The following is a 14,958-nucleotide window of genomic DNA, read 5'->3' as shown; positions in this document are numbered from 1 at the left end:
AAATTTAAAGTAAAAAGAGAGTATAATTCATAAAATATTGATGTGAGAGTTATAGCCCTTGTGTCATATGATGTCGGTGAGGAATATGTATATTAAGTTTGAAGCATTTCCATCAAATTAATATCAGAGACAAATGAAAGTGCATTTAAAATTTCATCAAGTTGTGGCCGAGGATGCAAGGTGAGTAGGATAGCTCTCTATATACATGTACTTTGTAGTCATGCTAAAAATAAAATAATCCATTATACAATAAAAATTCTACTTTTAAACATAGTGAGATATAACACTAGTTCTGCAATTTGCTTCCTTTATTCAAAGGTAATTTGTAATTGATAATAAATATATCTTTGCCTGAGAAAGCAGTTTTCATTTTTACATGATTTCAGTCTCCCTTGCACTATAAACTATTAGACAGAGGCAAAATGAATTACCTTGTTTTTATTTCTTTTCTTGATTAAGAGTCACATGAACATAACTTATGGCAGTTTTTCCAGCTTCGACATGGAGGAATCCACATTGGTGAAACTGATTCAAAGTCAGCCACCTTAACCACTTGGCTACAGAAGCCCCTATAATAATGACTATCTGAAGCATTGATAAAACCAAAGACTGAAGTGCCAAACTTTCTTATCACATGACTGTAAAACATTTGTATTTACCTTGTGGCAAGCAACTTAGGTGACAAAGAAAAGGATTCTAGCAGTCCAGCCATTTGAAAACATATTATGACATCTAAATAGGCAGATGTATACACCAAGAGAAATATTTACTGTATCATAGAGGGTAGTCATGGAGAAGGACTACTATTCTGAATTTCTAACTTAATTTCACCACATTTAAAAACTTTCATAATTCATCTATTTTGCAAATAACTTTTAAATTAACAGAAAATGCATTTTTGGTAGCCCTTGAAATGTCACACCCATCCCTTTGTAATGACAAATTTGAAAAGCTGACAGCACAATGGGTTTGCAGTCTGTAAATTTCACTTTAATTTGGTAGAATATAAAACCGAAACAAAAATGACAGTACTTTTTTTTTATTAAAACATTTCATAATGGAATTAATGATACATGAACTGAGAGAAATTCCTTTATATGCACATAGCAACATTATCAATGGCATTATTGAGAAACAAAATCAGGCTATACATGCAAATAACCAAGATTTTAACCCAATCATTCAAAAAAAAATATTATGCTTTAACACATGACTATTTATTCCATTACTTGTATATTCTTGTAATATTTAGATAATACACCCTGGCTTCTGTCCTGGTTTCTATACAACCGAAGAGACAGGTCTAGAAGATATAAATGTGTTAAAATAAGATCAAGTGAGAAAAGGTACTGTCCATATATACTGTATAGTTTGACAGTGACCAACAAATTATTTCAAGACTAGGCGGTTATTACCTATGACCATGATACAGCTTTACTTTTCTTACATTACAAAAAGCAACTGAACTATGTAAACCCAATTTCATACTGTTAACATGACTATCAGAAGTGTTGCAGAAAGTACTAGCAGTAAGTATATATATTACTTCTGAAGTATCTTCTGATTTTGCAAGAACACTGACAAAAAAATACATTTTCCTGACTTTACCAATTTTCTTTGTAAATTTGTAACACATTAAAGAATCAGTATAACATGTTGTGTCTTCATGGTAAAAATACTCAAAATTCTAATGTTCATATAAACATGGATATTCAGCTTTGTAATGTTACAAGTTAAGCTAACCATCACAAAATTACTTTGAATAAAAAAAAACACAACAATTCAAATATGTATTAAATTGTGTAACAAGTCAGTCTCCTTGATTGTATTGTTTATGAATAATTCAACCTCCGAGACACTGGCATAATGAGAATCCTTATCCTATCCATATATTTCTTGCTTACATAATTTCTAGGCCTCACAAATTGTCAGTTTCCATTATACATGATCGATAGTTTATTTAAGACATCTTAGACAGTTGTTACTGTTGAAGCTACAGTCTCATTCAGAAATTCTGTTACATTTTATGTGTGTGAACATCTACTTTGATTTTGCAAGAATAATATGCAAGAACATTTTTCTTAAGGTGTTTAGGAATCATATAGGAGTTTCTTCAATTTGAATTTTATTATATATCATATACCAATTATCATATTGATAAATTTCTTAATTTGAAAATATCCTGAGCCATTCAAATATTGTAAAATTAGATACTTTCACTGGGCTGGAAGTTTGTTTATCTGAAATTGGCACTGGTTTGCATGGTAGAGTATTAATGCTACAAGGCAAATCTGTATAACATATAGATCAATGGCACTTTTGCAAGTATTTATTTTCACAAAGACAGACAGTTGGTGAATATTGCGAAGATAAATCCCCTACAAAAATTTATGATATTAAAGTACATGGCCAACAATGTACTTTTACGAGGGCTGTTTACAGTACATGGCTAACAATGTACTTTTTATGAGGGCTGTTCACAGTATATGGCTAACAATGTACTTTTAAAAGGCATTTTACATCAAAACTCCTGACCCAGATTTTAAAAGTATCCATCAAAATTTCAATTTCTGATAATCTTGGCCCTAATATGGATGATATATTGATATATTCAATAAAAAATACCAAATCAAAATAATGTGTTTGTTTGTTGTTTTGTTAGGATAAATAAAACCTCTTTATAACAATATTTCATTTAATAAGGCAGTCAGAATATGTGACTTGAGCACTATGTTATTTCAAAAATCACATCACCATTTCAGACAAGATTTTTTGCACTTTTTCAAATACAATGAAATTTATTGTTTAATCTATTGATAAATGAGATATAATAAAAGTTTTTAACAATTAATATAATCAGCAGAAAATCTAAAATGATACTTAAAAAAACAACAACAAGAGCTGTCACTAATGGTGACAAATGCCCCTGCAGCACCTTGACCTTTGACCTTGTGACCTTGGCCTGGTGACCCCAAAGTCAGTAGAGGTGGTGTACTCAATAAGTACTATCAGCATGTGAAGTTTGAAGGTCCAGGGTGAAGTGGTTCGCGAGTAAAGTACCTTCATGCAAAAAGTTAACGTTGGACCGTGGCCGTGACCTTTGACCTGGTGACCCCAAAGTCAGTAGGGGTGATGTACTCAGTAAGTACTATCAGCATGTGAAGTTTGAAGGTCCTGGGTGCAGTGGTTCGCGGGTAAAGTGCGTTCATGCAAAAAGTTAACGTTGGCCCCTGTGACCTTGACCTTTGACCTGGTGACCCCAAAGTCAGTAGGGGGTGGTGTACTCAGTAAGTACTATCAGCACGTGAAGTTTGAAGGTCCTGGGTGCAGTGGTTCGCGAGTAAAGTGCCTTCATGCAAAAAGTTAACGTTGGCCCCTGTGATCTTGACCTTTGACCTGGTGACCCCAAAGTCAGTAGAGTTGGTGTTATCATAAAGTACTATCAGCATGTGAAGTTTGAAGGTCCTGGGTGAAGTGGTTCAAGAGTAAAGTGCCTTCATGCAAAAAGTTAATGTTGGCCCCTGTGACCTTGACCTTTGACCTGGTGACCCCAAAGTCAGTAGGAGTGGTGTACTCAATAAGTACTAGCAGCATGTTAAGTTTGAAGGTCCTGGGTGCAGTGGTTCGCGAGTAAAGTGCCGTCATGCAAAAAGTTAACATTGTGACGAACGAACAAACTAACTAACGAACGGATGGACAGTTGAAAACTAATATGCCTCCCTTGAGGGGCATACAAAAAAAACCCACTTACACTACATTTAATTCTGGATGAATCTTCTTAGAAATAAATTTCACACATCAACTGAAGTCCACATAATTAATGCTGAACAAAATTCAAACAAAAAAATACAGCATGAAAATAATGTTGTTCCCAAAACCTACACATCAATGCATTAACACAATCAATTAACAAATAACCATATATTAGACAATATCTGTTATTGTTGGTTAACAACATATAATTATGTAATTCCTATTTTTTTACAATCCTTGCTTTGAATATCTACATAATGAAAAGTTGAACATTTCCAATTAAATTGGATATCTGTTTTTAAAAAAACAACACAATGGGTATGTACAGAAGTTATAGCTCGGAGAAAATACTCTTAAAGATACTAAAGAAGATTGACACCACTTGCCAATATGTGAAACTACTGTATAGTTAGACTACCGACAGAGGATAAAAACATATTGCTTATTACATAATTAAGAGGCGTTGTGACACTCTAGATTCCACTATTTTAAAACACTTCAAATTTCAAAACATCATATTTATCCTCTCAAATATCATTTTTTTTTTTTTTTTTTTTTTTTTTTTTTAGGTTTAACGCCGTTTTTCAACAGTATTTCAGTCATGTAACGGCGGGCAGTTAACCTAACCGGTGTTCCTGGATTCTGTACCAGTACAAACCTGTTCTCCGCAAGTAACTGCCAACTTCCATACATGAATCAGAGGTGGAGGACTAATGACTTCAGACATAATGTCGTTTATCAAATAGTCACAGAGAACATATGCCCTGCCCGAGGATCGAACCCTGCGATCCGTAGACCAACTCTCTTACCTGCTGAGCTAAGCGGGCGGGCTAAAACATCATATTTATCCTCTCAAACATTAAGACTGCAAATTGTTTATATAGCAATAAACATCATAACAAAAACTAATAATGGTCTGTCTACAGAACTCTATAGGATTATTTTTCGTAACATTCAAATTTCAAATTCCTTTTAGTTAAACATGCTTATAAAACCTAACTTCTAAGTTCAAAACTAAAAACATAAGTGAAGCACTTGACTAATTCATCCAACAATGTTTTGCAAATCCTAATAGTTATAATTAAGGGTTTCATATACAGTATATGTTTCTAAGAACAACCTTGCTTTCATTTCTCTTCTGAATTCAAAAATATCCACAATAAATGTAAAAATTTCCAAAGTAATGTCCACACGATATATTCCATTGTAATGATACAAAAACACAAAAGAAAAACATAAGCAAACAAACAACAATACAGAGATCAGACCGAGTTATTGTGTAAAAATTTCTGCGACACTGACAATCTAGGCAATCAATCTAACCCCCACTATATTATTTACACAATAGATTATTGCACTATATTTCACATGGTGTTCGGGACTTGTTTCAATAATAGCTTGCAGTAAGAGACTAGATATTTTTCTGTCTTTGGTCAATATAACCATTTTACAGTGCAACATTACTAGCTCGAGAATCAATGACTTGCTCCAGCAATTCATGCGGACCCCGACTGTATTTAATACATTTTCTGTTTGGACGGCTCAAAACCTTGGATAACTTGAGCATTCTGTTCATATCTTACTACCTCGAACAATCAGTATTTTCCCGTACTTTTAAATTTGCATTTTAATTCATTATAAAATCCAAAACGTAAGTTTGAAATGCCCTAAAAAGTCAAGAAACAGTAACACTACATCAAAACTAGAAGATGCTTTCTCCCCCACAACATAGTAGTAATAGGCAAGAAGTCAACAGGGGACAGGAACAAAAGTCAAAGAGACACTGATGATTGGCTTAGTGCTTGAAATGCAACAGGGATCATCTACACGGCATGTCTAATCATCCCATGAAGTTTCAATGTTCTGGGTCAAGTGGTTCTCAGGTTATGGATTGGTAACTGTTTTCCATGTGTCCTTGACCTCTGAAAGAATAACCCCCAAGATCAATAGGAGTCATCTACTAGGCATGTGCAATCCTCCCATGAACTTTCAATGTTCTGTGTCAAGTGGTTCCAAGTTATTGATTGGAAACGGTTTTCTACGTTCAGGCCCTGGTGACCTTGGCCTTTGATCGAGTTACCCAAGAAATAATATGGGTCATCTACTCCATAAGCCCTATCACTCTTTGATGGACAGACAGACAGAGCAATAACTATATTTCTCCCCCAAGGAGAGGAGGGGGAAGGAAGAGATAACTATCACATTACTTCAAAGGATGCATGTCAATGGCAATGTTTTGTTTCTGCTGGATTTATAAGCAATTTTCAGTTTTCTTTTCATTTCACACACAAATAATTATAAACTGAACACCATTATAAATGTTAGCTCTATAATTCATGTTTCATGCAGGTGAACAATCTTTAAATGACCAAATCCTATATCTATAGGCATTCAACTTTTGAAGAAGAAATATGACACGCTATTTGGATGTGAAACATGACACTTTTCTATTAAAATGACCAAATCCTAAATTTATGTATAGATCGACATTTAACTTTTGAAGAAGAAATATGACAGACTATTTGGATGTGAAACATGACACTTTACTATTATAATGACCAAATCCTAGATCAATGTATAGACATTTAACTTTTGAAGAAGAAATATGACACACTATTTGGATGTGAAACATGACATTTTACTATTATGCTGACTAAATCCTATATATTATCTACAGAAATTTAAGTTTTAATGAGGAAATGTGACACAATACTCTCTTAAATACCAGATCCTACATTGGTGTTGATGGAGACAGGGACACATGTAATCTACAGTATTACTGCAAAATAAGATCTTGCAGTTTTATTGAATTTAAATGTAAATATTCCACATTTACATTGTACTTAACCTATAGAACATGTAAACACAAACACAAGTATTCTAGACATCTCCCTATGTAGCTCAACACCACCTCAAGGTTATTGTAACTGGGAGAAGCTAGTCAAGTTCCCTTTGTATGACAGCAAACAATCTTCATACAGGCTTACAACTGGGAGTAATCAACACACTGATAACAGAAAAGATGTTTATTTGAAAACAAGTTCCCCAAAAATGGTCTAAAATATGCATAAATATTTTCAATCTACTTTTATTCATTCTTATTTCTTGACTTATTTTCCTGTTACAATCTCAAAAAGCCAGCCACCAGATTTAATGTATTTGCCCAATCTGCACAAGAAACCTTTAACTTGATGCTGAAAGGAGAAACAACAAATGGTTTGAGTCCACTGAAATGCACTGAAAAATACATCTGTAAATTAAAAAATTACCTTCGTAGATATACAAAATAAAAAATTCAAAACAAGAGGACCATGATGGTCCTGAATCGCTCACCTCTTCCCACATGACCCAGTTTTGAGTATGACGTCGTTTTTTTCTATTATTTGACATAGTGACCTAGTTTTTGAGCTCATGTGACCCAGTTTTGACAAGGTTTTTCTATTATTTGACCTATTGACCTAGTTTTCGAAGGTACGTGACCCTGTTTTGAACTTTACCTAGATATCATCAAGGTGAACATTCTCACTAATTTTCATGAAGATCTCATGAAAAATATGGCCTCTAGAGAGGTCACAAGGTTTTTCTATTTTTAGACCTACTGGCCTAGTTTTTGACCGCACGTAACCCAGTTTCGAAACTGACCTAGATATCATCAAAGTGAACATTCAGATCAATTTTCATGAAGATCCATTGAAAAATATGGCCTCTAGAGAGGTCAAAAGATTTTAATAATTTTAGACCTACTGACCTAGTTTTTGACCGAAGTTGACCGAATTTCAAACTAGACCTAGATATCACTAAGAACATTCAGACCAACTTTCATACAGATCCCATGAAAAGTATGGCCTCTGGAGAGGTCACAAGGTTTTTTTATTATTTGACCTACTGACCTAGTTTTTTAAGGCACGTGACCCAGTTTCAAACTTGACCTAGATACCATCAAGGTGAACATTCTGACCTAGATATCATCAAGAACATTCAGACCAACTTTCATACAGATCCAATGAAAAGTATGGCCTCTGGAGAGGTCACAAGGTTTTTCTATTTCAAGACCTACTGACCTAGTTTTTGATCGCAGTTGACCCAGTTTCAAACTTGACCTATATATCTTCAAGATAAACATTCAGACCAATTTTCATACAGATCCCATGAAAAAAAGGCCTCTAGAGAGGTCACAACGTTTTTTTCATTATTTGACCTACTGGCCTACTTTTTGAAGGCACGTGACCCACTTTCAAACTTGACCTAGACATCATCAAGATGAACATTTTGACCAATTTTTATGGAGATCCATTCACAAGTATGGCCTCTAGAGAGGTCACAGGGTTTTTCTATTTTTAGACCTACTGACCTAGTTTTTGACCGCACATGACCCTGTTTCGAACTTGACCTAGATATCATCAAGATGAACATTCAGACCAACTTTCATACAGATCCCATCAAAAATATGGCCGTTAGAGAGGTCACGAGGTTTTTCTATTATTTGACCTACTGACCTAGTTTTTGAAGGCACGTGACCCACTCTCGAACTTGACCTAGATATCATCAAGATGAACATTCAGACCAACTTTCATACAGATCCCATGAAAAATATGGCCTCTAGAGAGATCACAAGGTTTTTTCTATTATTTAACCTACCGACCTAGTTTTTGATGGAACGTGACCCACTTTCAAATTTGACCTAGATATCATCAAGTTGAACATTCTGACCAGTTTTCATGAAGATCTCATGAAATATATGGCCTCTAGAGAGGTCACAAGGTTTTTCTATTTTTAGAGCTACTGACCTAGTTTTTGACCGCACGTGACCCAGTTTCGCACTTGATCTAGATATCATCAAGATGAACATTCAGACCAAATTTCATACAGATCCCATGAAAAATATGGCCTTTATAGAGGTCACAAGGTTTTTCTATTATTTGACCTATTGACCTAGTTTTAGACGGCACGTGACCCAGTTTCGAACTTGACCTAGATATCCTAAAGGTGAAAGTTCTGACCAATTTTCATGAAGATCTTGTGAAATATATGGCCTCTAGAGAGGTCACAAGGTTTTTCTATTTTTAGACCTACTGACCTAGTTTTTGATGGCACGTGACCCAGTTTCGAACTTGACCTAGATATCATCAAGATGAACATTCTGACCAACTTTCATAAAGGTCCCACAAAAAATGTGACCTGTAGAGTGGTCACAAGCAAAAGTTTACGGACGCACGCACGCACGGACGACGGACGCCGCGCGATCACAAAAGCTCACCGTGTCACTTTGTGACAGGTGAGCTAAAAAATAAGTGTGCATGAAAAAAAATAAGTCAAGAAAATCTACTAACATGATGTGTTTTGCTCCTCTATATTATAAAATTACACATTTTCAGCTTTTCAACCATGTAGTAAAATGAAAACCACACAATCCACTTAAATCATACCATATATTCCCTTATTATCACCATCTCTCCAATAACAAAAGCTGTGTAATGACAGCATGCTTGACGTTTTGAAATCCTTCCAAGTAATATCATCTTACAAACAAAAGCTTTGGCGAAATCTTGAAAGTTGAAAAAAGGACATAACTTTACAAAAATGTAAGCAAGAGTTATGAAACTTACTATGAGGTCATCCCAAGATTCCAAGGATGTGTTGACAAGATAAAAACATTTGGTTAAATAATTCCTGAGAAATGTGCTTTTACATGCAAGACTGTTACATAATTTCTATGTTAAACAAGAGCACCGCCTTGCGGGTGCTGACGCTCATCTGATTTTTTTTGTGTAATAAAAATATTGTCCTACCCATGATTTTCTAAGTCTAAAAAGGGCCATCATTCTTGCAAAAAGCAGGATAGAGTTATGTTTCTTGATGTACAGTGTCCACTTATGATGGTGAAAAACTGTTGCAAGTTTTAAAGCAATAGCTTTGATAGTTTATGAGAAAAGTTGACTTAAACATAATACTCAACCAAGAAAATGATTTTCTAAGTCCAAAAGGGGCAATAATTATTGCAAAAAGCAGGATGGAGTTATGTTGCTTGCTGTACAGGGTCAGCTTATGATGGTGAACAAGTGTTGCAAGTTTCAAAGCAATAGCTTTGATAGTTTAAGAGAAAAAGTTGACCTAAACATAAAACTTAACCAAGAAATCTGATATTTTCTAAGTCCAAAAGGGGCCATAAATCTTGCAAAAAGCAGGACACAGTTATGTTTCTTGCTGTACAGGGTCAACTTATGATGGTGAACAAGTGTTGCAAGTTTTAAAGCAATAGCTTTGATAGTTTTGGATAAAAGCTGACCTAAACATAAAACTTAACCAAGAAAACTGATTTTCTAAGTCCAAAAGGGGCAATAAATCTTGCAAAAAGGAAGATGGAGTTATGTTTCTTGATGTTCAGGGTCTGCTTATGATGGTGAACAAGTATTTCAAGTTTCAAAGCAATAGCTTTGATAGTTTAGGAGAAAAGTTGACCTAAACATAAAACTTAACCAAGAAATCTGATATTTTCTAAGTACAAAAGGGGCCATAAATCTTGCAAAAAGCAAGATGGAGTTATGTTTCTTGCTATACAGGGTCAGCTTATGATGGTGAACAAGTATTCCAAGTTTCAAAGCAATAGCTGACCTAAACATAAAACTTAACCAGGCAACGCCGACGCAGACGCCGACGCCGACGCCGACGCCGACGCCGACGCCGACAACCGCTCAAGTGATGACAATAACTCATCATTTTTTTCCAAAAAATCAGATGAGCTAAAAAGGATCCTATTTTTGATAAAATAACAACTAGAGTTATGTTGTTCATCTCATGAGGCCAAACACGTGTGAAGTTTGAAAACATTTAGCCAAGTACTTTCTGAGAACCCAACTTACATGTAAAACTTCAACTAGTAATTCTAATTTAGAAAGGGGTATAATTTTGACAAAATAAAAGATAGACTTATGAAGATGTTTTAAGTTTGAAATAATTTGGGCAAGAAGTTGTTAAGAAACCAGCTTACATGCAGGATTTTTTTTTTATGAGGACACCGATGCTGATGAAAGGGTGATTACAAAAGATATACTATTTGAAATATTTCATGCAGTCAAGCTAAAAATCCCAATGGAGAGGACTTCAATAAGCCTACTGGCTTCAAGTCAAATCCAATATTTATGTATGTAACTTATTATTTAAAATGTACATATTGGAAAATGAAATATGTTTAAACCAAATCCCAACCGATATTTATGGAAAAAGATATTGCCTAACAACACACCTTTTTTGGTAGAAAACTCCTGTTCAATTCAGCAAAGTCAGTAAATTCACACAAAATTTGTTTTCAAAAACAGTTTCAATGTATTGAAAACTCATTTCAGAGTGCAATACAAAGTTATCAAAACAATTTGATGTCACTGGCTATCATTATCAAGAAGTTTTTAAAACCAGTTTTGAATTGTGTTCTATTTTCCCTTTTCCTTGTACAAGTTTATCAACACCCTGTCAACACTAGTGATTAAGTAATTGTTTTCCTTTGAATATTTTTTAAAACTACCCTGTGTATTTTCCTACAGCTTATGACTGCTAATTGAGAAAGATCACTTTGACACCACAGGTGCATGCATAACAGCGATACATGAAACATGAAAGGTAAAAGCGATGAAACTGAGACTGAGAAACATCAATACTTCTGTAAACTAAAGTTGCAGTAAATAGAGAATTACAATATAACATTTTATAAGCCTTTTTTGAATATACAAATCAAAACCCTAAGTGAATATTTTATTAACTTGCGAACATAAAAATGGTCTAAAATGTGTGTTTTTGCTACATAATAAACAGCCCTACTTGCAAAATGTAAAGCCCTCAGGGCTTTAATAAGGGAATATACAGAAATAAATAATTCCAAATGTCTGTAGTCCATACAATGTATAAGTCAATTTTTAGAAACATTTTACTTTCAGCATACAGTGATAACATACAAAGATCAAATTTTCCTTTCAGCTGCATGAGGTATCTTTAACATAGTAATGAGGAACATGTCTGGATTTACACAACGTTCTCATTGTATGGCAGACTGATTAAAATGACATAAATAAAGACATAATGTTACTGAAACATGGTACAAGACAAAATTACAATTCTACAGGCACTTTCTGATAAAAGATACTCAACTGTTTAAAAAATAATAAATTTTGAATATGACTTTGAAAAATAAGTGAATGTAGCTTACAGCAAACACATTCAGAGTGTTCAGCAGGTTGTGCAATGTAAATGTTCTCCTGTTTTACTTTGAAAAAAGTCTTGGCAACAGATTTAAATGAAAAACAAAAAAATACTAACTTCTTTTCTTATAAAAAAAACTACAAAATTTGAAATGGTTAAAGGAAAACTAGTTGGTATGTGAATTTATGTATCACTGTTTTATTGCAACTGTTTCTGTCAGGAAATAAATGGATTATAAATGTGTACCAGTATGTTAAAAATCAGTATTGCTATATACAACTTTAACTTACTATTTATCAAATACTTCATGTAGCTGGATTTATAAATTAATTCACAATACACATGATGAGCATTAGTTCACACATAACACTTAACCTTTAGCATGCTAGATAAATTGTCGTCTGCTGGAAATGTCGTCTGCTAAAATTGTAAAGTTCATTCAATTTGCTCCAAAATTGGAAGAAATATTGTCAGAGTAGCAAACAGCTTGGAACCTGATCAGACGCCGATTTAATCGGCGTCTGATCTGGTTTCAAGCTATTTGCAAAGGCTGTTAAATTCGCCTGCAGCAGGCTAAGGGTTAAATATATCACCATTCTCTATACATACAGTTCTGCACTTCGTTATGCGAGTTGTCTCCCTTGAAGCTTTACAAAACTGCTTCAACAAATATTAAAGCACATATCTTTTTGCTGTCTGCATTAATTACCAGCTTAACAGCAATCTCTTATTTTAAACTTCAAACAAGAGCACCGCCTTGCGGGTGCTGACGCTCATCTGATTTTTTTTGTGTGATAGAAATATTGTCCTACCCGTGATTTTCTAAGTCTAAAAAGGGCCATCATTCTTGCAAAAAGCAGGATAGAGTTATGTTTTTTGATGTACAGTGTCCACTTATGATGGTGAAAAACTGTTGAAAGTTTTAAAGCAATAGCTTTGATAGTTTATGAGAAAAGTTGACTTAAACATAATACTCAACCAAGAAAATGATTTTCTAAGTCCAAAAGGGGCAATAATTATTGCAAAAATCAGATGGAGTTACGCTGCTTGCTGTACAGGGTCAGCTTATGATGGTGAACAAGTGTTGCAAGTTTCAAAGCAATAGCTTTGATAGTTTAAGAGAAAAAGTTGACCTAAACATAAAACTTAACCAAGAAATCTGATATTTTCTAAGTCCAAAAGGGGCCATAAATCTTGCAAAAAGCAGGATGGAGTTATGTTTCTTGCTGTACAGGGTCAACTTATGATGGTGAACAAGTGCTGCAAGTTTTAAAGCAATAGCTTTGATAGTTTAGGATAAAAGCTGACCTAAACATAAAACTTAACCAAGAAAACTGATTTTCTAAGTCCAAAAGGGGCAATAAATCTTGCAAAAAGCAAGATGGAGTTATGTTTCTTGCTGTACAGGGTCAGCTTATGATGGTGAACAAGTATTCCAAGTTTCAAAGCAATAGCTTTGACAGTTTGGGAGAAAAGTTGACCTAAACATAAAACTTAACCAAGAAATCTGATATTTTCTAAGTACAAAAGGGGCCATAAATCTTGCAAAAAGCAAGATGGAGTTATGTTTCTTGCTATACAGGGTCAGCTTATGATGGTGAACAAGTATTCCAAGTTTCAAAGCAATAGCTTTGATAGTTTAGGAGAAAAGCTGACCTAAACATAAAACTTAACCAGGCAACGCCGACGCAGACGCCGACGCCGACGCCGACAACCGCTCAAGTGATGACAATAACTCATCATTTTTTTTCAAAAAATCAGATGAGCTAAAAAGACAAAAAATGCAACAAATGTGCTATTCAACATAATGCTTGACTCTTTCAACTTTCGTCCTTACATTATATTGCCAATTTTGAATAATCTGAAAATTACTTCAATTTTTTCTTGTAGCAGATGACATTTGTCAAATCCTGTCATTAGATGACATTTCACTCCCTGCACCAGATAAAACACTTTATATATAAATAGATCTGATTTGTTTCCTTTCCAAGATGTTTTTTTTCATTCTCCCATGATGCTTTGCTCTCACTCGCCCATGATGCTTTGCACATTCAGCAGACAACATTTTGCAACCACACTTGCCATCTAAAACCCTGATTAGCACCATGAAAAGAATGGAGTTCTATGTTGGAAACTTTGTGTATATGAGTCACTGTCTGTCCGTACTCGACCACTGGTCGTTCTGTTACGTTCTACTGTAACTACCGGCATTTGAACTAACTGGACTGGCGATTTGTCATCTTTTAATGCTTGAGTCAGATTCAAAATCTGTAAAATAAAAATATACTTGTATAAAAAACTGCACAGTTAAAACATTTTTATGTAAAAGACTTAATACAAGAGTGGTCTTTAATTCTTATAAAATAACCGGAAAGTGGAAACTCCACAGATCACCTAACAAAACAAAAACAAAAAGTTTGCGGGTTCAGTTTGGCTGAGTCTGTTCATTTTCAAGTCCCACTGATACAACTAATGCCAAATAGCTACTGTCCAGCTTTCATTCTGAAAGAAGACTCAACATTATCCTCAACACATTATTTTAGACACCTGTGGGTAGAACCAACAACCCATAGACAGCAATCACTCTCCATGGTTATGAAACTGAGTTCTGAGACCAGTCTCAATATACGACAATACCCACTGATTGTGCTCAAAATCAACCAGTCGGTTTGATTTTTAGACTGGTCTCAATTTTTAGTTTTATAACCTCTGACCACAGACAGCTACTATCTCATGTGAAATTCTAAATCCCACAATGGGTTTCCAAACCACAGAACTGAAAGATGTTATTCTAATTAAGACAGCAAGGGAGGCCTTGAGGGGAAGAATGGTCAAGGCAATCATAAAGTAGAGAGTGGCATTAAACGAATGAAATAATAAGACTGAACTAATGACTGAATGTTGAAACAACTAGAGCTATCACTAAAGGTGATGAATGTACCCCCCGCATGCACTGACACAGTACATTGCAATTTGACGCACACAAGATTGCATAATTACGTGGACTGTATGTAT

The 14,958-nt window shown here is 34.6% G+C and overlaps 1 protein-coding gene across 3 annotated transcripts in view; it reads right to left on the bottom strand.

The window, feature by feature from the left end:
- Window positions 1-12,683: 12,683 nt before the first annotated feature.
- LOC128559388 (phosphatidylinositol 4-kinase type 2-alpha-like) overlaps window positions 12,684-14,958 on the bottom strand; it is a 40,454-nt gene continuing 38,179 nt past the window's right edge. For all 3 annotated transcript variants that reach the window (XM_053550766.1, XM_053550767.1, XM_053550768.1), the window contains one exon: window positions 12,684-14,211. In XM_053550766.1, coding sequence (XP_053406741.1) covers window positions 14,041-14,211 — 171 coding nt within the window. In that variant the 3' untranslated portion in view covers window positions 12,684-14,040. The remainder of the gene's footprint in view (window positions 14,212-14,958) is intronic.

Source organism: Mercenaria mercenaria, chromosome 9, assembly GCF_021730395.1.
Source record: "Mercenaria mercenaria strain notata chromosome 9, MADL_Memer_1, whole genome shotgun sequence".
Classification (NCBI taxonomy): domain Eukaryota; kingdom Metazoa; phylum Mollusca; class Bivalvia; order Venerida; family Veneridae; genus Mercenaria; species Mercenaria mercenaria.
This window is presented reverse-complemented; position numbering and strand designations above follow the sequence as displayed.